The following is a 24,586-nucleotide window of genomic DNA, read 5'->3' on the forward strand; positions in this document are numbered from 1 at the left end:
AACAGAGCACTGACTTACTCATAGAAAAGGCCACCATTAACACATTCTGAGATGTCATTTTTGAACCAGTTTTCAGGGAGTTACAATAAATTAAAAAAAACTGCCTTTCCTTACAAAGATTTAGAAAATTAATACAACACGGGTCAAGGAGTAGGGATTTTAGATCTTCCTAAAGCACTATGTGGTACACAGAGGATCCAAGAATCAGGGAGGCCCAAGTTTAGAGTGAAGTGAAGGATTCATTTAAAATAGATTCAGGAGGGTAATCTGGGTCAGCCAATTCACGTCTGACCAAGACTGCTGGGGACTGAATGGCATTACCATCTGACAGATGTTCAGTGCCCTGAATAAATGAGTTGGTCTTACTCCAGTTTCAAGGGAACAGGTGTACACATCATGAAATGAAAGGAAGAGGGAAAATCTACTGTTATAGTTGGCACTAATTAACATCTCTGCTGGCAGGCTCAGGAGAAAGGCCCAGAGTTTCGTAGTTGTGGAAGGGTCTGATTTGTTCTGGGACAGACGGGGACACATTAATGAGCCCTTGGGAAACCATAGTTCTCGAATAAATGCCCATAAGCCTGAGGCTCCACACCTAGTGCCTCCTGGGTGGGTGCACACTATGGATGGCTATGTCTCAGTCCTCGAACCCTTTGGAAAACCCAAAAAGGAAATAGTCTTGAGTAACCCCTTTGGTAACTATTTAAAAAAAAAAAAACAAAACATGTTGAGTTGCATTTCTTATCATTTAAATTGCACTTAAAGGGCAGTTTAAATCATGCTCTTTCAATGAAATTCTCCCTATCTCTGATCAGATCTCTTTTGTTATTCTGTATCTATATCACCCATTAGGCATTTTGTCTAGCAGTATTAATTAAATGATTTATAGTTTGTCACATCCAAAGTAACCTGGGATGTTGGCCTAGAAGAAATGGCCTCTTTTTACATTGTAAGAAGACCTAAGAAACTCTAGAATTTGTTTCCACTTCAACCCCAGAAAAGTTTGAGTCCCTCTTGACTGCCTAATTTATGAAACCTAGGTCCTCAGCCTAGTCAATATTCAAGGTCACAGGCAACATCCTACCCATCACAATCCTTACTCCTCTCCAGTCTCATCTTTATTCTCCAACCTTATCTTTTCCTGTCCAATCTACCGATTTGTCTTCTTTCATTATACTTGGCAATTCTTTACAAATTATCACCTAAATCAGGAATCTTCTCTCCCATTCTCTCAACCAATCCATTGCTATAACCCATCTCTTCAAAGACTGCTTGGAACAACCTACCTAGAAGAAGCCTTTTGATACCAGCCATACCTTGGGCATATTCACTCTGCATCACATAGTTTCTGATTTGTGTTATGTCTCTGATCACCAGGTGGAGTCTTCAAGGATAAGACATTGACAGTCAATATATTTCCCTGCTCTTGGCTAATACAATGTCCTGTGCACAAGGGGCATTCCACAAATATTTGTGAACTGAAATGAATGTCGTTTTCAAAATAGGTTTCAATAAATATGTTAACACAGAAATGCTTTTTCTTAAAATAAAGCTTAGTTTATAGGTCCACTTTTCAAACACAATAAATTGATGGTGGAGGGAAGCGGTAGAGAATTTTTGTGTCTCTCTGCACTCAAAAGTCATATGCTGAAATCCTAGCCCTGAAGGTTACGGCACTGGGAGTTGGGGCTTTTGTGGGGTGATTAAGGTAAGAGAGCTCCGCACATGAGTGGGATCAGTGCCTTGTGAAAGATGCCAAAGAGAGATTTTCTCATTATAAAGGACTGATCACAAAAATCTGCAAAGAGCTGATGAGACTCAGCAACAACAAAGAAAATAATCCAGTCAAAAAATGGGCAGAAGAGCTAAAAAGAAACTTCTCTGAAGAGGAAATGCAAATGGCCAACAGACATATGAAAAAATGTTCAACATCACTTGTAATCAGGGAAATGCAAATCAAAACTACCATGAGATACCATCTCACACCAGTGAGAATGGCACATATTAAAAAAACTAGCAACAACAAATGTTGGCGAGGATGTGGAGAAAAAGGAACTCTTGTGCACTGTTGGTGGGAGTGCAAACTGGTCCAACCACTATGGAGAGCTGTGTGGAGATTTCTGGACCTACTAAACATAGAGCTTCCATATGATCCAGCAATTCCACTCCTAGGTATTTACCCAAAGGACACAGAAACATCAATTCCAAAGAGCACCTGCACTCCTATGTTTATAGCAGCACTGTTTACAATAGCTAAGCTTTGGAAACAACCCAAATGCCCAAAAATAGATGACTGGATCAAGAAGATGTGGTACATATATACCATGGAATATTACTCAGCATTCAAAAAAGATAAACACATGCAATTTGCAGCAACATGGATGGCACTGGAAGGGATCATGCTCAGCGAAATAAGCCAAAAAGAAAAAGAAAAATACCGGATGGTCTCACTCATAGCAGGAATCTAGAAAACTTAAATAAGGGACCAGGAAAATGAATATAAGAAAGTGAAAATCAAAATCAACAAAAAAACTATGAACCAGAGACACTTTTTGGGGGATGGGGGGCGGGAGGGGAAGGATTGGGGTCAGAATGGGGCGTTTGCAATTGTATGGGGGAATATAAAAATAAAATTTAATATTTAAAAAAAAAAAAAAAAAAAAAAAAAAAAGAGAGATTTTCTCACTTCATCCTCTAAGTGAGGACACAGAGAAAAGAGTAATCTAGGAACCAGAAAACAGGCCCTCACCAAACACGGAATTGATTGGCACCATGATCTTGGACTTCCTGGTCTTTAGAACTATGAGACATAAATGTATATTGTTTATAAGCTACCCATTTTTAGTGTTTTTGTTATAGCAGCCCAAAGGGACTAAGATAGTAAGTAAAAGAAGAAGTAAAAAGACGGATTGGCCAGCACATCTTTTAGCTTCTATCACTGCTACTCTTACTGCTTCTTCACCAATTATAACAGGAGCTACCATTGATGAGTGAGAATTCTTTGCTAAGCACCATGGAAATGCTATTTCACTTAACCCTAAGAGACAGAAGTTGCCATTTTTTTTAGTATTTTTTTTGCAGAGGGAAAAACTGGGCACTATAGAAGGTAAGCAATTTGCTCAAAAACACATGTGAAATGAAAAGTCAGCTTCTTAAATCAGATCTCTGATTTAATTAACAATGGGTACTGAAGTAAGAAAGAAGAGTAGGAAGAAGGAAAGTAACAGAAAAGAGGAAATCACTTGGTTACATTTTGCAGAGTGCCATCCAATCAAACCCTCCTGCAGGGCTGTGGTGGCTGCAGTGGTGTGGCCCAGATGCCCCCATGCCAGAGATACTGCTAGCCCAGACGAGAAAGGCTGGCTGCTAGTTTCTCACTGCTAAGCCCCAGCTTGGGAACTGCTGCGTCACCCAAGTTATAGGCCCAGTCAAGGCTGGTAGGGAGTAGGGGTGAAAAGCCCGAGCAGCTTGCCTTACCTTCAGATATCTCTGATAGGCCACCCCAACATCAGTGCTCACCATGGCATTAGTCAAGGCTTCTGTTACAATAACACAGCCCAACTCTGCCTTCCTTTTCTTCTCCCCTCCCTTACATTTGCTGTTCCAGAGAGTATTCCCTACGAAATCTCCTGCAGGCAAATCTCTGCTTCTGAGCCTGGGATCCTACCTGAACACACTAAGAGCAAGAAAGCAGAAATCAGGGCCTCAGCCTGTGCTCTAACCTCTTCCCATGACAGAGGTATGGGAGAGACACATCTAAATCTCCTCTACTGTTAGCCCTGGAAAACCTGGGTGACAGAGTGTGGGCTGGACCCTCCACCCCAATGCTTCCCTTCTCTGGTTAGTGGCCATCCCTGACCCCTTCTGCATTAAGCACTAGAATCTGACACTCTCTTCCTTTTTGCCCCTCTTACTTATCAAACTCTGCTTTTTTGAAAGGATTTAATAACCTGGTCAAAGGCACAAAAAAATCTTATAAATTGAACATGTTATTGCTTGGGATTTAAAATAAACTTATGCTAACTTAGAGTTTAAACTAAAGGAAGAACATCAACCACAAAATTCTAGATTTTATGTATGTATGTATGTATGTATGTATGTATGTATGTATTTACTCAGTTAGAACATGTATTTGAGCACTACTCTGCTGAATTGGTTGCAAGCTGGGTGGAAGAGGGATAGTTTTAGGATTGGAAGACCACAAATCCCTTTGGAACTGACCCTAGTGGCTAATTTCACTGAACCCTGAGATCTTCACAGTCTGTATGTGACCCAGGTCCCCTATGGATGCACCCATTTTATGCTGACTCTGTGGTCTACTAGCAGTTGATGAATTGACACTGCATCAAGAACAGACAGGTATAGGGAGTTCTTCCCACTAAGTGAAAATCTAGTCTTTTCATGTGGAGGTCATGTTCACTAGAAAAGCAAAGAAGTAAGCAATCAGCCCCTCTTCTGTCAGCTCAAAAGCACACTAAAAGCTTTTTTCAATATCCTCGGAGATTGGGTAAGAAGAGACAGCAGCCTTTAAAATTCAGTCTTCCCTGCTATTCAGCAAAAGTATATTTACCTACTTTTGGACAGCTCCGTGATAAAAAACTATAGGGAAAATTCACTGGGGATGAGGTTGCTCCAGGATAGCTAATAATAGCTGAATGATTCTTTATGTTCTTATGTCTATTAAAGAAGAAAGATGGGAGATGTTGCTTCTAATTTTCTCAGGTCTCAAAAATGAACAAAGGAGTTGCTGCTCAGCTTGTCACAGATTAATATACAAAGCTAAGAGGCAGCTGGCTCAGTAGAATCAAGAAGACACTGGAGACTCAAGGACAAAGAATTTTAATTGCCATTTACCATTGTTATCTTGCTAGGAATCTCCACTTAAGACACTTAACCTTTCCTTATACCTCAGTTTAAAAAAAAAAAAAAAGTGAGATTAGTACAGGTTCATTTCACAGCTTGCTAGAAGGTATAATTAATAAGATATACAGAACTGTCTATCTTATATTGTTCATTAATAATCCTCAAAGGGGGAGGGCTCCCTGGTGGCTCGGGGGTTAAAATCTCAGCGCAATCAAGCTATTGCCAGCCGCTGCAGCATGAGTTTGATCCCCAGTGTCCACTGCTCCCCTCAGCAGTGTATTTCAGTGAATCTGCCTGTTCTGTTCCCCACTCTGTCTCTGGTGAAATCCTCTCACGGCCCCCCACGTCTGGCCTATACCCCAGTTCTTGTATGCACAAATAAAAAATAATAATAATCCTCAAAGATAAGATAAACTTTCCTTTTGGCAACCATAAATATAGCTGTTTGAGTTTGATGTACACATTTTCATTAATAAAAAAAAGCAAGATTTTAAATACTTAAATGAAAGCTCTTAACACACACATAGTATCAGAGAGACTACATACAGTGAATAGTGTGAAGTTTGATTCACCTGTGTTGACTAAAGGGACTTGTAGGTGTAACCCGAAGTTTCGGGATAATTTACCTTGATATACTGCCGCAGATGACCGAGCATGGTTCCGTGTTGTGCAAGTACTGAATGGCTTTGGATGTTCCTATTAACACACTGATTCGTATGTGCCAAGAGAGTGGAGCTGTGTTATCCTAGAAAGACAATAGCAGTTGGTTTGATTGTACTTTCTGAGTAAAAACCATACATGCATTGATTACTTAGAAATAAACCAGTACAGAGCCTCTCTGGTGGCACAAGAGGGTAAGTCTCAGCACTATGAAGCTATCCACAGCCACTATAGCATGAGTTAAATCCCTGGCCAGGGAGGTGACCCACGTGGTGCAGCAGACCTCTCCTGTCTCGCCTGCTGCTCCCCTCAGCAGTGTATTTCTGTCAATCCACCTGTTCTGTTCCCCACTCTGTCTCTGGTGAATCCTCTCATCCCCTGCCCCTCTGCCCTGTACCCCAATTCTTGTATGCATAAATAAATAAATCTTAAAAAAAAAAAGAAATATAGGGCCTCCCTGGTGGCGCAGGGGGTTAAACACTGCACTATGAAGCAATCCGCAGTCTCTGCAGGATGAGTTCTATCCCTGGCTGGCCAGGGAACAACCCACATGGTGCAGCAGACCTCTCCTGACTCGCCCGCTGCTCCTCTCAGCAGCGTATTTCACTCAGTCTGCCTGTTCTGCTCACGGCTCTGTCTCTGGTGAATCTTCTCACCCCCCCCACCCCCCGCATCTTTGGCCTGTACCCCAGCTCTTGTATGCATAAATAATCTTTTTAAAAAATTAAAAAATGCCAACTGTTAACTTTGTTATAAAAATAATACACATATATTCCAGGATTGAAGCTGGTAGTGAAGTGGAATGGGATGGATCAATCAACATTTTGATTTACTGTAACTTATTTTAAATTTAGGATAGGTTTGCTACTACTCTTGAGAACGGTTCTGAGCTTCTTTATAGACAATGGAAATATCTAATAAATTTAATATTAGTTTAATCAAAATATGGTTACTATGTACAAAGGATGATTTAAAAAGATTTTAAAAATCATTTCTGGCACAGCAGTATGCATAATTGAAACTGATTTGCTTTTATTATCATGCTAACTGAAATTTAACATTTGGAGACAATTTCCAAATGTATCTTTCAAAAACATAAGAAATCATGGCATTTATTCAATCTCCTCTTTTGGGGACCTGTATCATTTTATTTTTCTCTTTGGTATCAAAAGGTACTATGTGCAAAGTTATGCAAATCAAAATATCTGAGAAACAGAAGTAGCTAATGTAAAAAAATTTGAGATAGGGAACCAATCAGAAGAAAGATCCAGCAATTCTTCTGCTTGTCATATTGATCAACACACAGTAACTTGGGTATTTATGCAGCCTTCTGAAAGAAATCAGTTTATGGAGAAGTCCTCTACCTCCTTCGGAAACCTATTTGCTATCCCTTCGTGTGAACATGCATTGGTCTCCAGCTCTCAGAAGGTGTCATCCATTCCCACCGGGCTTCAGAGGGTCAGAGTATGGGGCAGAGAAACAGATATGACTTACTACACACTGTAATCTGTCAAAGAGTGATCCATTCCTCATATATGGATACACCAGACAGAACTTTTCAGTCTCTGTAAAATATGCAGCCAACTCTATTATGTTTGGATGATGAAACCTTGAAACAAAAGATTTTTAAATCCATCAAATTGTTTATTCAAATAGGAAATGAACAACATTCTGATTGGGGAGTGGTAAGGTGGGATGGGGAATAGGTCTACAGTCAAATGTAAATAAAATACTCAAATATAAGACAGAAAATTTAAGAGAGTAAAGTTTTCTTAAGATCTGGGGTATTGGGAAGTTTGCAAAAATAGAGAACACAATTTGATATGAATTTATTTTACCAACACAAAACCTAATATAACATAGTTACTCAGTAAAGAATATGCAACTGAAACTATTCATCTCATTGCTTCAGATATACATGTATAAGTAAAGGCACCAAAACAAGAGTGTAGAATACTGGTCATGCATCACTTATGAGTACTATGTCAGGTATTGTACAGGCATCAGTCCCACAGCTAAAGCTTGTATTCTTATCTAAAATCCATCTGACTAGTAGAGTTTAATGGTGAAAAAATATATCATTGCTTTTTTAAATTACAGAATTCTGTCAGTACTGCATACATTTTTCAGGTTCCTTTCCTTTAAAAACTATTGCTTGTATGTATTTGTCATCACTGTGAAAGCCAAGGAGACCCAGGTAACAACTATGAAAGATATAATATGTGAAATTCAAACATTCTATAATGCAATTCAATTCAACAACAATTTACTGGACTACTCATATGTTGTAGGCATGCTTGTGGCTATTAAAATAAATAAAGCTACTGTTAAAAATGGTTCTAATTTATAAAGGAATCCATTATTCACTTCTTCAGTAGCAAAACTTTCATAAATATATTCCTCTGATTCCCTTTATTGCCGTTCCTCTAGGAAGGAAGTATGCATGTGTGTATACAAACACACAGAGAGATTTTATTTTTTACTTATTTACATTTTTAACACACACCATTTACTGAGTTTTGGGGAAGAGGATTTTATTTTTCAATATGTGTGAAACTTTTGGGACATCAGATCCCTGCACCTCAGTCCATATCTATAAGATAAAAAACAATGGACTGGTAAGGAACTGAACTGGTGTCTTGGGTGGCTCACATAGTTGATCTACACCACTAGATGGTCAATTTGCTTGCAAATTAAAATAAGTCAAAAAGATAGAAATCTTTTGAAAGCAGTAAATAGACACAGTCATAGCTGTGCTCTGCTCTGTTGTTCAGAGTGGAAATGACCATTTGCTTATTTAAAAATATTACTGATTAATCAGAAAAATGGACTTTTTAGAAGCCAGCAAGATTAGGAACATGAAGATGCCACAGAGAAAGATCATTGGTTTCGAGTCTATGGACCCATCACCCTCCTTTCACTACAAATTTTTGTCACTGAGATTTTATATATATAAAGATCAGTAGACTCCTGATACCTTTCAAAATCAATTCCACAAGTATTTCGGAGTGTCTACTACAGATAAAACATGATGCAAGCGACCACGATGTGCAGAGAACACAGGCTTGAACTACAGACAAATGTGGGTTTGAATATGAGTCTTCTTTCTATCAGCTTTGTGAACTTGGGTAAGTTATTTCATCTCTATGAATCTGTTTCTCTTCTATAACCTGAACTACCTCTCCCAAAAGTTCATATAAAATCATAACTCCCAAACAGACAATTATAAACCAGAGACATCCTGCTGGGGAGGAGGAAGGAGACAGATCACAGGGAGGGAGGAGCACAGGGGACTGTGGTGATGGTGCACGGGTGAATTGGGGGAGGAAATTCTATGGGGACTACATAATATATTTATGGTACCTCTTGTGTGAAAAGAGGAAACTGAGAAAACAAAATACATATATTGCAAAAAAATACATATATGAAAAAACATACAAGAAATTGACAACTCCATTGCCTTTGTGTTAAGTCAGCTGGGCGGTTGGATGGTAGTGGAAGAAAATCTTTTTTTGGTTTACTCTTACGCACTTTTGAAATTCTGAAATGTTTGAACTTATTACTGATCCACAAGCAAATAAAGTTTAAACACAAACCCTCTATTACAATTTTGGTTTTAGATTTCTGTTGAACAAACTATACTCATTAAGTTTTTATGATTAGCCGCTAATGTTTTGATTTCTGGTCTCAGGTATAAAAGGTGAAGAGTTTAGTATACAGTTTCCTTACCATCCCCTTTTCCCCCTTTACACAGAGGTTTAGAAAACATTTGAAAAGAACATTTTCTATATGTGAAGGGTGATGAGTGAACTCTATACGGTTAGGGACCTTCAATGAGGCAGGATGCAAGCTGCAAATACGAATATATATATATGAAATGAAGTCATTTTGGTTTGTCTCCAAGGAATCTCAGGCTCATGAATGAATTCCCAGAAAATCATATGCACATCAAAAGCACTTGATTTCTTTGTCTAAAACACTTTCTGAGGAGGGTTTAACGGATGAAACAGTTTCTTGACTGGAATGTCTCTAAGGAAGGGGGAAATGGTAAAGTATATACAATTTTAATGTTCTAAGAATTATTTTATATTCCACTATGTTAGTCACACATGATTTAACCCACTTCTTTGTGACAGCTTCTTGTTAAAATATGTTCAAGGGAATTATGTAAATGGCCTGTTTTAAGATGTATTCTAAGGAATAGAGTAAAACAGATGTCAAAAACTTAGCCAGTATTCTAATATCCACCCCACATTTATTAAATGTCAACCATGCAAAGCACTGTTATGGAATCAAAGATGAACAAAAATGAAAATCAGACACAAAGGCAGAAATTCCAGACAAAATATACTCACAGTAATAAAACTTCAAGCTCAGATAAAAACTTCTTCCATTGTTTCTTCCAGTGCACATTTTTTGCCTAAGTATCATACAGAAAAAAATAAGAAGAAAAGTAAGGGAAGGACCTTTATTTCTGGAATTCTTAATCCAGGAATTTCAGTCTTCTAATTTCAGTCTCCCTGAAATTAGATGAACTTCTTGGTATAAATGCATATGAACATTTTTCTGGGGAGAGGATCCTTAGCTTTCATCAGATTTTCAAAACTCCACTAACCCCAAAATAGATTTAGAACCAAACTGCTACTGAATTAAAAGCTGCTTATGCTATGTATCATGTTGCCATCAAACTCACTCACCATATTTTTCTGACATTAACATAAATTCAAAAATAGTACCGTTATTCATTTATTTACTTTTTAATTTTTTATATCAATGTTCATTTTTAATATTTGCTTATTTACAGTTATTTAAAGAAAATGCAATAACTCAATCTCACAAAGAATCCAACTGGTGATGACTGTGTTCTGATTAGAAGAAACTTCACTGATCAGGCTGGTATGACTTGTGTCCTTTGCATCTGTTGGTTTAATTTTTCCTTTGTATTAATTTAGAAAAGGTGGGCTTACTAAGCAAATGAAAATCCCAATGCTTTATTTAAAAAGAAAATTCAGAAGCTAGCCCAGTGCCTGACATATAAATATTTATTGAACAAATTAATGAAGACACTGATATTAAACTGAGGACCTGCTGTGTACCTAGCACCGTTCTCAATACCTCCATATACCTCAGGACATTACACGTTTCTGAATCTCAGATTGTAAACTTCCACCATGGAAGAATTGAATTAAGCATATTCCTAGGTCCCATCAGCTGTAAGGGCCTATCATTTGCAAATTCCTAGATGGGGCAGAGTTTTCATATCTTTGCACTCAGAAACACAGAGTGAGAAATTTAGGAATTTTGGAAGTCATAAACAATTAATGACAGTAACAAATCATTTTTAAGGATCCCTTTATGAAAATTTGTATATAAAATCAAAGACCAAAAAATGTTGTATGGGAGCCAGGAGGACAGGGTATCAGGTCTGTCTCTAACTTTACTCACGTGTTGTGAGTTTTCTGTTAGTCACTTAGACCCCCTGAGGTCATAGGTTTCTTAATCTGAAAAGTGAAGGGGTCAGTTATTGTGTTCATCCTGCTAATCTAATACTTGCTGCTCAAAGTGTGGCTTATGGACAAGAAACATCAGCTTCACTGGGAACTCATGAGAAATGCTGAATCTCAGGTTTCTGCCCAGGTGTGCTGAATCAGAATCTACATTTTTAAGATCTCCAGGTGATTTGGATGCAATGATCTAACACACAAAACACATTTCCCTGCCTCTATGAAAGGTTATTGAAATTAATGCCCCAATGTTACAAAACCATATTGTGTTTTTTTGATTGTTTGTTTTTGGTAAAAGATGCTCTGTGGCTAAGGTTTCATTAAATTTTCTCATTTTTCCTATACTTTCTTAATAGGTGACTTTATACACACACACACACACAAACACACACAGAAGACTTTGTAGAGTTTGTAGGTCTTCGGTGCCTTTGTTATCTACTATCTTTTCACTAAGAGTGATTAGCAACTAAATTCTTGAAAAGGGCAGATGTGGTTTATTCAATTCATTAAACAAACATTTATGAGGCCCTGTAACAAGGGCCTGGGATCCAAAGATAAATACAAGCTCTTTAAAGAAAATCATCTAGTCCATTGGGAGAGGTGGATGAAAAAATCAATACTACCGATAATGTGATGATGCTGTCTCTACACTCAGGAGGTCCCCACAACCATGCTGGGGGTTGGAGGCTCTCAAGGAAATGATCACTGTCTCTGGGACAGGAAGGAAAAGGGATCTAGGGGGAACTTATACCCATTCTGAAGTCAGATTCTTGGACAGAAAACTCCCCAAAGGCAGTGTGAGTTGGCAGGTACAGGAAGAAGAGGAAAACAGATGGAATGAGCCTTTGAGGAATGGTGCTAGGATTCAACCAAGAACACACAAATAGTGCCAGAACACACACTGGTCCCAAGGAACAGGCTTCAGTTAGGCCACGCTAGAACAAACACATTCTTTTTGTTGAATGGTTTACCAGTAGATCAGTTCATTTCTTTATTAGTTCATTCATCTTCGAAGAAATTTTGAGATGTTTATATAGAATTAGTGGAGTGAAATGCAATTCAGGGAAATGAAGAAATCAGGTTATAATTTTTATTTGAAAAAAAAAGCTCTACTGTCTAAGCATAGTAGGAATCACCTTATAGTCCTCCTTCTCCACACTTCTCCAGCCCTCACTAGATTGGCTCATGTCACCTCATTTTATAGCCATGTCCTCCCCTTGCCATCCCCACTGTCTCTGCCCTGGTTCAGGCAGGCATTAATTTCTCATTTATTTCTCCAGTCAACTGAGATCATATATCTTATTTCCATTTATGAAATTTTATATTCAAACACACCTTTCATTGTTGATGAAAAATGACATGTTTTAAAATGAAGTATGAGCAAATACATGGAATTGGTATCCTGTGGTAGCAATTCTTTCCATACCTGTTTAAATAATTTAATGGCATATGCTTGGTTTTGGAGTTCCATTCTGTATACCTCAAACATCTCCCCTTCTCCGATTAAGAAGTCTTTGTGGAAATTTTTTGTTCCCTCTAGAACGTTTTGAAAGCTGATGGAAGATTTAAATGGTATTCCTTAGGAAGAAAAATGGGGGAAAAGATAAGTTACCTTCTCTCTTTTTAAGAACTGTTGCCACCAATATAAAGAACCAGGACTTACTTACTGAAGCACATGGGTCTAATGGAAAGTTAAAACCAAAACTGAAGCCCGCCATGTGCTCTCCACTTTTACTCAGGTCTGGCGCCCACCACTCTTGGAAGCACCGTGACTCTATCACCTTTCCAAAGAGATCAGCCAGAGAGCTTAGTTGGGCAAACTTTTCCAAGTTTCTGTTCCCTTGTCATTAGATTAACATATTGCTGTTGACTTACTATGAACCGAAAACCAATTTGAAAGTTATAGAAATGGAAATCTTTATATGATTAAACAATATTTTCCAAGTCTGATGGACAGGAACACTTTTTCATGAGCCAAATTCTCTAAATGCCTAATTTACTTCCTCAGAGTAAATCAGGAAGATGCTTCAGCTTTTTAAAGAATCATCTACAGCAGAGACTGGTAGGAAACATTTAAATGGTAATCAAATAAAAGTGAAGGGAGCTTTCTTTCTTTATTGGTCAGTGGATTTCAATATAAAAATAATATAGCATTATCCATCAGAACTGTGTCAGTCACAACAGCAGATACTTCAATGTCCAGAATAATTTGATCCTTATTCCGCATATTAGTTAATATGTTTATTAGATATATCTTCCTCTAAATTCACTTAAAAGAAAGTATGCTTTAAAGAAAAAGTTTTTTTTACCTTTTTTATTACGTTCAGGAATAAGAACATCATCTGATGTGACATTGGTTGTTTCCTAAGAGAAGAAATGCATACTAAAGTAATTCCATTTCATAAGTTTAGAAAGAACAGAACCTCAAAAGAAATCCAAATCTTCTCCTGGGACTACAGAGTGCAATAGGATGGAATCTAATTTAGAAAAAAGCTGGTAGAAAGAAAATTTATTTGAATTTTAATTTATTTATTCAATAGTATTCTTCCCCATATAAAGCACCTACGCCAACTATAAAAACTCAGGTATCAATGTCATAGTCAGTTAAAGCCAATTTAAATGACTTCTAATGTTATAAAAAAAAGATCACTGTTAATTTGCTATAATAAAAACTAATAGGAACATGAAAAACATCAACTACAATGAGAAATGAAAAGGTGAGTTAAGACAAATGTGTAACTCATAGCTATCGCTCTTAACTCTGCAAGTATTTATAAATCTCTGATTTCCTGAATCCCAAACTAAACAATGAATAATGAAAGAGCAAAGGATTTTCTGTTTTTAAAAAAGCACCCATGGGTTCAGCATTTTTCTGTTGTCGTCTTTTGTTATGCTCAATTACACATGCAACAAAGTTCAGGAGTTACTATCTATATAAACACACTACCTTAGGTGACATGTTAGAAACTCCTTCTTCTTGAAAGCTATGTTTTGAAGGATTCACAGTTGTTCCTGAAGGAGAAATAAGGAGAGACAGATTGAAACAAAAAAATCAACTATGTCCTACTAAACCTACTTTTTTCTTTTTTCTTAGACAAGTGGAAGTAAATACCTTGCTAGTAATGTTTACTTCTAAAGCTCAGTTCATTCCCACTGAATGCTTGCAAATGGAAAAACTTTCTAAAGGGACCTCCCTGTTGGTGCAAGGGGTTGAGAGGCAACCTATGAAACTATCTGAGGCCACTGCAGCACGAGTTCAATCCCCAGCCAGGGAGCTACCCACATGGCACAGCAGAACTCTCCTGACTCATCGGCTGCTCTCCTCAGCAGTGTATTTCAGTCACTGTGACTGTTCTGTTGCCGACTCTGTCTCTGGTGAATTCTCTCAACCCCCACACCTCTGGCCTGTACCCCAGTTCTTGTATGCATAAATAAATATTTAAAAAAAAAAAGAAAAACTTTCTAAGGATCAAATATTATAGAAACATACTTTTGTTGACTTAAAGAATAAACAGCTGGGCCTCCCTGGTGGTGCAGGGTGTTAAGCACAGCACTGTGAAGCTAACCACAGCCTCTGCAGCAAAAGTTCGATCCCCAGCAGGCCAGGGAGCTACCCACATGGCACAGCAGACCTCTCCTGTCTTGCCCAGTGCTCCCCTCAGCACTGTATTTCAGTAAGTCTGCCTGTTCTGTTCCCCACTCTGTCTCTGGTGAATCCTCTCACCACTTGTACCTTTGGCCTGTACCCCAGTTCTTGTATGCAAAAATAAATAAATCTTTTAAAAATGTCTATGTTAAATTGCTAGATATAATTAAAAATATTAAAATATGAAGTACAAAATTAAAAGGAAAAAGCAACACTACCATTTTTTGCACATACATTCTAAATTTTTACAAATTTAGAATTATATATCCCTGGGTTAGTTTATTTTGGGTCATAAGATATTAGAGGGGTGTGTGCATTTTTATTTATTTATTTTTAAAGATTTATTTATTTATGCATACAAGAGCTGGGGTACAGGCCAGAGGTGTGGGGGGGGTGAGAGGATTCACCCAGGGAGCTACCCACATGGCACAGCAGACCTTTCCTGTTGCACCTGCTGCTCCCCTCAGCAGTGTAGTTTGTCAGTCTGCCTGTTCTGTTCCCTGCTCTGTCTCTGGTGAATTCTCTCACCCTCCCACGCATCTGGCCTGTACCCCGGTTCTTGTATAAATAAATAAATTTAAAAAATTAAAACCCTGTTATAGGGCCTTGCTGGTGGCTCAGGGGTTAAAGTCTTAGTGCTATCAATTATATTCAGTCATTGTGACATGACTTCGAGTCTGGCCAACGAGCTAACCAACATGATGCAGTAGACCAGACCTCTCCTGTCTCGCCCACTGCTCCCTTCAGCAGTGAATTTCAGTAGATCCGCCTGTTCTGCTCCCCACTCTGTCTTTGGTGAATCCTCTCACCCCCACACCTCTGGCCTATTCCCCAGTTCTTATATGCATAAATAAACAAAAAATAGATCTTAAAAAAAATTAAACCCTGTTATATTTTTATGTCATTTCTGACATTTTGATTTAGATTTTAGAAAAAAATTATTTTATCTTCTAACTTTTCTAACTTATGTTCTAACATTTCTTAAATTATTTTGCTTAGAAAAGAAGCAAAGGAACATAATTGATAACAAACTTTCCCAAACACTATAAACCAACTGACACCAATTGATTATTCCTGCCAGAATAGAATAATACATGTATATTTAAACATTAAACATTTAAACATTAAACATTCTCTAGTCTCATAGGATTAAAATCAGACAAAGCAAAATCTCTGTTAGCAATGGAATTAAAGTAGATATCTGGAAAATTCACAAATACATGGAAGTTAAATAACAAATTCATAAATAACTAATGAGTCAAAGAAGAAATCACAAGGGAAATTAGACAGCATTTTGAGATGAATGAAAAGAAAAACACAACTGCCAAAAATTAAGACATGGAGTAAAATTAGTGCTTAAAGAGAAATTATAGGTATAAATACTCACCTTAAAAAAGAAGAAACATCTTGATCGTAACTTAATCTTTCACTAAAAGGTACTAGAAAAAGAAGAGCAAGCTAAATTTAAGGAAACGGAAGGAAGATTAGAGCGGAAATAAATGAAATAGAGAATATTTGAAAAACAAAAGAGAAAACCAATGAACCTGAAACTGAGTCTTGAAAAAATCAACAAAATTGACAATCTTATAGCTTGACTGACCAACAAAGAGATTCAAAATGCTAAAACCATGAACAAAAATAAGACATAACTACCAACCTTACGAAACAAAAACAATTAAAAAAGAATACTTCGAACAACTGTATGTCAAAAATTTATATAACTCACATGACATGAACAGATTCTTACAAAGACATAAAATACTGAAATTAGTCCATGAAGAATTATACAATCAGAATGGACCTATAACCCTGAGTGAGAGTGAGAAGGAAGTAATATTTAAAAATTTCCCACAAAGGAAAACCCCCACACAGGTGGCTTCACAGGTGAGTTTTTACTGAACACTTAAAGAAGATTTAACACCAGTTCTTCACAACTCCTTCCAACAAAGAAGAGGCAAGAACAAATTCCAATAATTCCATGAAACCAGTATTACCCTAATATCAGTTACAGATGAAACATCGTAAGAAAAATACAGACCAATATCCCTTATGAATGTAGATGCAAAAATCCTCAATAAAATACTTGTAAACCAAATCCACGAACAAATAAGCACTAGGTATATCATGGTCAAGTGGGCTTACCCCAGCAATCCAAGATTAGTTTAATATCATAAAATTAATTAATATAATACACTACCTTGATAGGATGAAGAACAAAATCCATAAAATTCAATAACCTGTCATGATAAAAACTCTCAGAATATAAAAGAATTTTCTCAATTTTCTCAATTGACTCCTAGGAAAAAGCTACAGTTAACATCATGCATAATTATGAAAGACTGGAAGTTTTCCCTTTTATATATTTTTTTAAAGATTTATTTATTTATGCATATAAGAACTGGGGTACAGGCCAGAGGTGTGGGGGGTGAGAGGATTCACCAGAGACAGAGCAGAGAACAGAACAGGCAGATTGACTGAAATACACTGTTGAGGGGAGCAGCGGGTGAGCCAGGAGAGAGATCTGCTGCCCCATGTGGGTAGCTCCCTGGTGGGGGATCGAACACGTGCTGCAGTGGCTGTAGATAGCTTCATAGGTTGTGTCTTAACCCCTTGTGCCACCAGGGATGCCCCCTTCCCCTTTATATTAAGACAAGGAAAGCATGTCTGGACTGGACATTTCTAGTCAACAGTATACTAGAGGTTCTAGCCAAGGCAATTGGTCAAGAAAAAGAAATAACCAACACCCTGAAGTAGTGATTGTTTTGAACAAAATTTGAATTTGGGGGCTTAAAAGGCACTAGAAGTGATTGTCTTTTGCAGCTCATGAAAAGTGAGATAATACTTTATTGTCATATAAGATGGCAAATTGAAAATGCTCTCCGAAGACATCAGCAGAAAGCTGTAGATTCTGTGTCAAAACTGGAAAACAACTGCTGATCATTAAAAAAAAAAAAGCAAAATATGATATGTAAGACCACGCATGTCAGAGATAGTGTAGCTACATGTAAAATTTCTAGTTTCTTGAATAAATTTGTTATATCCTGAGATGTGAGAAAATGTTTTAGGGATGTGAAAAGACCACCCAGTGGCATCCCCATGAATTGCAGGAACAATGCCTGGGAGGAAGAGCAAGGTCTCCTTGCAGGACTCGCAAGAAAATCGAAATCTACAAAGAGATCTTTGCACGTTGGAATATGAAAGGTAAAAGCTCCTCTACACGAAAGCTATCATATAAAACTAAACAACTTGTGAAATGATAGGCAAAAATGGACTATTTGGATAGCTGATATATCTCTGCCCTTGATAGCAACAGAGAAAATCCTTTTATAAATTTCTAATTAGGAGTTCCAACTCCTAATTCAGTAAGTAGCTATCAAAAGAGACACACTGACTGTGCGCAATGGGTGACCACATTGCTGCTTATAACAAGCTATACAATTAATGTGTTTAATATATCTCAAAGCATCAACTCAATAAATGCAATTAAGTAACAACATTTTCCTTACTGCAGGACTTAGAGCAAGGCATGATGTTCTTCATCTCAGATCTCCTTACTAGGGCATAAATAATTATCTTTCTGCCAATCAGTTAATTCACATTTTGAAAAATGAAAGCAATTTTGCATGTACAACAGATTAGGAGTCAACTAAGAATGTGGACATCTATCTGTCTTCTAACAGTCCACATCATTCACTGCTGTATAAACAACAAAGAGTGGAACCATGCTCTGAAATCTATTCCAGAACACTGAAGTATAAAATGTACCTGTGTATCCTATCATATTGGTATGAGGTTACATGATGAACGGCAAGTCATGTGGGTAGTTACAGTGGCTGGAAAAAAAAGGTTCAGTTAATGAAAAGGGAATGCATTTATAGGTTTCAAGGACACACTGCACTGCATGTGAAGCTTCATAATGAAGTATTTGGTTGTACTAAAAAAGAGAAGTAATAGTGAGCAAAAGACAAAAGTGATTAGTTTTGTTAAACAGATAATATCACAGTAGAAGCCTATTTGGAACTGTCTAATGTCCCATTAATATGAAAAATGTACTATAAAAAGTCAATCTGAAGCTAGAGTTTTATAGCACAAGTTTTTCAGGATTTCTTATTTGCAAGTGCAGAGCTTTTTTTTTTTTTCAGTGACAAGGTAGAGGCTCAAGTGTGCTAAATATCTTACCAAAGAACGTGTGCAAAAATACAAAAACAAATATATACCTAAATAAAAGGAACTAAAGAGAAAGGAAGATAACTCAAGAGTTTCCAACTGAAGAGCCTTGAATCTATAACCTAAGACCCAATATCACTCGTTGATGAGAATAAATCTAAAGTGGAATAAAAAGAATAGGTAACATTAAGAGATTATTTTATTGACAAAGAATGAATGGAGAAAAAGTCAGGAGCTCTACTTATCAGGATACTCTAAATGTAAAGGGTGACATAGCATCAGAGACAGACAAGATAGAGGGAAAAGGAGGTTACTGTGAAGTGGATAGTAACAAGTTAGGCAAGTTAGAGGCCATGGCATGAAAACCTCAGTGAATATAACAGAAAGTCCAGGATTGTACAGAAGGTGTCATTTGCATTAAAATACAGGTGAGGGGTGCAATCATATTTTAAACTTCAATCAATCAATAGAACAAATGAAAGCATTATTTATATTTTACTCAAGTACTGTTTGATTATATTTATGATTTAGAGAGTTTCAGAGTTTTGGACAAAGAGCTCTTAGTTATGAATGAAACATTTTGAAAAGTATAGTTTGTGAAAGGAAAACATATATATTTTTTTTAAGATTTATTTATTTATGCATACAAGAGCTGGGGTGCAGGCCAGAGGGGTGGGGTGTGTGTGAGAGGATTCACCAGAGACAGACTGGGGAGCAGAACAGGCAGCTCTACTGAAATACACTGTACCATGTGGGTCACTGACCATATGGGTCACCTCCCTGGCCAGGGATTGAATTCATGCTGCAGTGGCTGCAGATAGCTTCAAGTGCTGAGATTTAACACCTTGTGCCACCAGGGAGGGTCCACAAAACATATTTTTTAATCCAAAACTATAAAGTGCTAATTAGGAATGTGTTGTATAAGTTTGATAATAAGGAAAGAAAGTGTAATATATATATATATATATATATATATATACACACACATACATATACACACACACATACACACACAAAGTGAAGCTGTAAGACCCCTTGCAGGAAAAAAAACACAGGCAAGGAGTCACTGACATACAGCGTGGCCAGTCAATGCCTTGGATAAACGCAATATTTATATTTACAATTACAAATCCTACCAAATGAACTGAAAGCCAATCAAAAATGAAGTATTCACCATGGTTTGTAATTAACTGGATAGCTCGCTGATGCCCCATCTCCTGAAGAACCTGTAGCAGGTCCCCGATGGTCTTGTTTTTCTGTGCCCAGGACCAAAGTAATTCTCTTGTTCCACTTTTCCCTTGGTCTACATATTTTTCAATGTGACGAACATCCAGCCAGCTGCTTGAAAGCCGCTCCGCTGTAGAAATTACAAAAGGAGTTACCGAAGGATCGCTCACTTTCATTTGAATGCTTGTTTTGTGAATCTCAGACTATGTTTTACTTCCCTTTACTTTTGTATTTTTTATTCTGAATTAATTTCAGCATACACTCTCCTCTTGACCCAACTTTCCCTAATGGTAACATCTCATATAACCACAGTAGAATTATTAGAACCAGTAATAACTCAACTTCATTCTAATTTTAACAGCTTTTAAACTAATGTCTTTTTCTGTTTGTAGATCCTATCAGGTTGCCTGCACTACATTTTTTACTATTTCTTACTCTCCCATGATCTGTGTTCCTCAGTCTTTCCTTTTTTTTCAGAACAGTGAAACATTTTGTGTCCTCAGAGTACAATAGCAAGAGTTTCATGATGTTGATGTTTCATCGCTCGTGATGTTGATCTTGATTACTTAGTTAAGGTGGTGTCTGCAGATATCTCCAGTGATAGTTATATATAATTAGGATATATTAATATAATAATCTCTCTCCATATATATATAGAGAGAGAAGATGTAGGGATAGATAGGATAGAGAGGGAATATAGATAGACTATAATAGAATATAAATTATTTATTATATAATATATGGAATTACTATAATTATAATTAGCAGCTATTTCAGGGAAGATACTTTGAGACTATAGAAATATTCTACTTCTCATATTTGTCCATACATACATCAGTGGATGTCAGAATCATACACACATATACACATACACACACACACACACACACACACGTATGCTTAGTTTGTAGGAGCAGAGGGCTCACAGATGGGGTCCTGAAGGGGTTTTGACCACTTTTTGTTTAGAAATACTGCTGGGCAATAGCATTACTGTTGTCAAGTAAGATAGGGGAATAAGAGCACCCAGAAGGCAAGCAAAATAATAAGAAGGGGGCCTCCCTGGTGGCACAAGGGGTTAAGACAAAACCTATGAAATTATCCACAGCCACTGCAGCATGAGTTCGATTCCCAGCCAGGGAGCTACCCACATGGCACAGCAGACCTCTACTGACTTGCCCGCTGCTCCCCTCAGCAGTGTACTTCGGTCAATCTGCCTGTTCTGTTCCCCACTCTGTCTCTGATGAATCCTCTCACCCCCCACACCTCTGGCCTGTACCCCAGTTCTTGTATGCATAAAAATTAAATCTTTTAAAAAAATAGGGCCTCACTGGTGGCTCAAAGGATTAAGATGCAATCTACGATGCTAGCTGCAGCCACTGCAGCACTTCAATCCCCGGCCAGGGAGCTACTCACATGGCCCAGCAGACCTCTCCTGACTGGTCTGCTGCTCCCCTCAGCAGTTTATTTCAGTCAACCTGCCTGTTCTGTTCCCCACTCTGTCTCTGGTGAATCCTCTCACCCCCCCAACTCTGGCCTGTACCCCAGTTCTTGTGTGCATAAATAAATAAATCTTAAAAAAAAATAACAAGAAGTGTTGGGCCTTCTTGCCCTGAAATATGCACAGATTTTTTTTTCCAAGGACAGAGTTGCTGGTTGAGGCGGGGAAGGGCAGTTAAAACCCTCCCCCTCCACATTTTGAGTTCATCTAGAAGGTATTCATTCTTCACCTGGAAGACATAATACCTCACAAAGAGGTAAAGACTATACAAATGCCAATATATATGCTTTATTTATTTCTTTTTGAAGATTTATTATATATGCATACAAGAACTGGGGTGTAAGCCAGAGATGCGGAGGGTGAGAGGATTCTCACCTTTAGAGAGTGGGGAGCAGAACAGGCAGATCTACTGAAATACACTGCTGAGGGGAGCAGTGGGCAGCGGGCGAGACAGGAGAGGTCTGCTGCACCATGTGGGTAGCCCCTTGGCAGGCTGGGGATAGAACTCATGCAGCAGTGGCTGGGGATAGCTTGATAGAGCTGTCTTTAACCCCCGCGCCACCAACAAGGCCCTGCCAATATGTTTTAGATAGCTTATCACCAAAGAAAAACAAAGCTTCTTCAAAGCAAAAATATTTGGCAAGATGTGGTAACTAATGTATCTCTTTTTGATGACTTAACTTGCCTGTTTGGCTGAGGCACATTTTTTTCATTAACACTTCCTTTAACTCTTTCTAGGAAATACTGCAAGTCAGTGTAATTCAAACATTTGTTGAGTGTCTACTGTTTAGTAATGGCATATACAAAGTGGGAGTGGGGAATAAAGAGGGACACTAACTAAAGATGGGGGCATCATAGAAGACCTCTTAAAGGAGTGGTTTCTGGAGCTTGAGTCAAATTTAAAACTACGAGTATTTCTTTTTTTCCTTTCTTAAAGATTTACAAGAACTGGGGTACAGGTCAGAGGCACGGGAGGGTGACAGAATTCACCAAAGACAGAGTGAAGAGCAGAACAGGCAGATGGACCGAAACACTGCTGAGGGGAGCAGCGGGAGAGACAGGAGAGGTCTGCCGTACCACGTGGGTTTCTCCCTGGCTGGCCGGAAACGAACCCGCTCTGCAGAGGCTGCGGACAGCTTCACAGCATGGTGCTCAACCCGCTGTGGCCCCAGGGAGGCCCAAAAGAGGTCAGTTCTGAAGGAATTATTGGATAGAGTATGCTATTGCGAAGAAAAAAAAATTCCTGGCTTTTTAGTTTGAAAATAAGACAAAAGAGTAAACTCTAAGACCCATAGACTCTACTGGCTTCTAAGAAAAGTCACCAGTCAAGACAGAACATCCCTGTGGACCCGTGGGTAGATGCAGGAATATGTAGGTTTAGTCTTGGGTCTGCCATGGCCTGTGGTGCAACTCCAGGCAGAGGTGGCCTCACCAAGCAATCTCAACCTTCTTATTAGTAAATGTCCTTTGAAGTTGTCCCTCCCAACATACCCCAAATTTGGCTGCCCCTTTCTGGCCTGTTGATTATATGAGCTCTCACTTAAAAACACTTATAGTCTTAAAAACACATCGTAGCCTCAAAATGAACATCCCAATTGAGGGAACACTATCAAATTGCAGCAAAGGGAAAATTAAGATTTCTACTTCCTCTGAATTAATTGGCTAATCTTTATAGAGTACCAGGCTTAATGTACCACATAAAGGAATAATTAAAATTCACATAACATACAACAGAGTTCTTTTTAAATATTTATTTTATTTATTTATGCATACAAGAGCTGGGGTGTAGGCTAGCGGAGGGGGAAGGGTGAGAGGATCCACCAGAAACACAGTGAGGAGCAGAACAGGCGGATTGACTGAGATACACTGCTGAGGGGAGCAGCGGGTGAGACAGGAGAGGTCTGCTGCACCATGTGGGTCAGCTCCCTGGCCAGGGATCGAACTCAAGCTGCAGTGGCTGCTGATAGCTTCATAGTGCTGAGACTTAACCCCTTGCGCCATCAGGGAGGCCCTTTTTTTTTTTCCTTTTTAATACAAGTCTCCTCCTCTATACTTGGAATCTTGGGGATAAGACATCTGCACCAAATTTAACAGGGGAGAAGGAAGATGGTCTCTTGGACAACCACAGCCAGAGTGCAGGGTGAAGGTAAGGGGAGATCAGCTGACTTGGCAAGAGGTGTGGATGGTAAAAAGGTATAAATAGACAGAGGGTAGGGGAGGAGCCTGTCAGATAGAAAATTATTTCAAAAATGGAGAAAAGGGCTAGAGAAGGCAATGTGGAGGCAGGTATGCTTAGAGCAAGGCTTCTTTTTAAAGAAAAGGGGACCCAGCACCATGAAGTTTCTACCTCCCTTTGTAAAAATGCACCTAGCACACAGCAGATGCTCAGTACATATCAGCTGAATGGCTAACAGAAGTCCTGGTGTTAGCATAAGAACTTAAACTTTATCTTGAAAGTACATGGGCCAATAAAAGATTTCAGGGGCCTCCCCTGGTGGCACAGGGGTTGAGCGCTGGGTTGCGAGGCTGCCCGGCAGCCTCTGGAGAGCCAGTTCGATTCCCAACCATTGGCAAAGGTCCCACAATTAAAAAAAAAAAAAAGATTTCAGAACAGGTGACACCAGGTTTTCTTTTCAGAAGATACATCTAGTGAGCAGCACAGTAGGCAGGAGTCTCCTATACTCCATTTGCACATTAAAAGGTATAAAGTCTGTTGTTCAGGATACTCAAAGTAGGAAAGGAGCAGTTTATAACTGTTAAGGAAAATTTAGAATTAGAGGGCCTCCCTGGTGGCGCAAGGGGTTAAGCACCGCACTATGAGGCAATCTGCAGCCTCTGCAGCATGAGTTTGATCCCCGGTCTGCAAGGGAGCTACCCACATGGTGCAGCAGACCTCTCCTGTCTCGCCTGCTGCTCCCCTCAGCAGTGTACTTCGGTCAAACTGCCTGTTCTGTTTCCCACTCTGTCTCTGGTGAATCCTCTCACTCCCCGCATCTCTGGCCTGCACCCCAGCTCTTGTAT

General features: G+C 38.5%; 1 protein-coding gene across 1 annotated transcript in view; it reads right to left on the minus strand.

Annotated features, from left to right (window-relative positions):
• The window catches only part of IRAK3 (interleukin 1 receptor associated kinase 3), a 49,211-nt gene that overhangs the window by 15,414 nt on the left and 9,211 nt on the right, over positions 1–24,586 (minus strand). Inside the window, 7 exon segments of the mRNA XM_054696762.1 lie at positions 5,490–5,608; positions 7,018–7,132; positions 9,879–9,943; positions 12,454–12,605; positions 13,337–13,391; positions 13,975–14,039; positions 20,015–20,197. Coding sequence (XP_054552737.1) covers positions 5,490–5,608; positions 7,018–7,132; positions 9,879–9,943; positions 12,454–12,605; positions 13,337–13,391; positions 13,975–14,039; positions 20,015–20,197 — 754 coding nt within the window.

This window comes from Talpa occidentalis, unplaced genomic scaffold, assembly GCF_014898055.3.
Source record: "Talpa occidentalis isolate TD23 unplaced genomic scaffold, MPIMG_talOcc4v2.1 talOcc4.16, whole genome shotgun sequence".
NCBI lineage: Eukaryota > Metazoa > Chordata > Mammalia > Eulipotyphla > Talpidae > Talpa > Talpa occidentalis.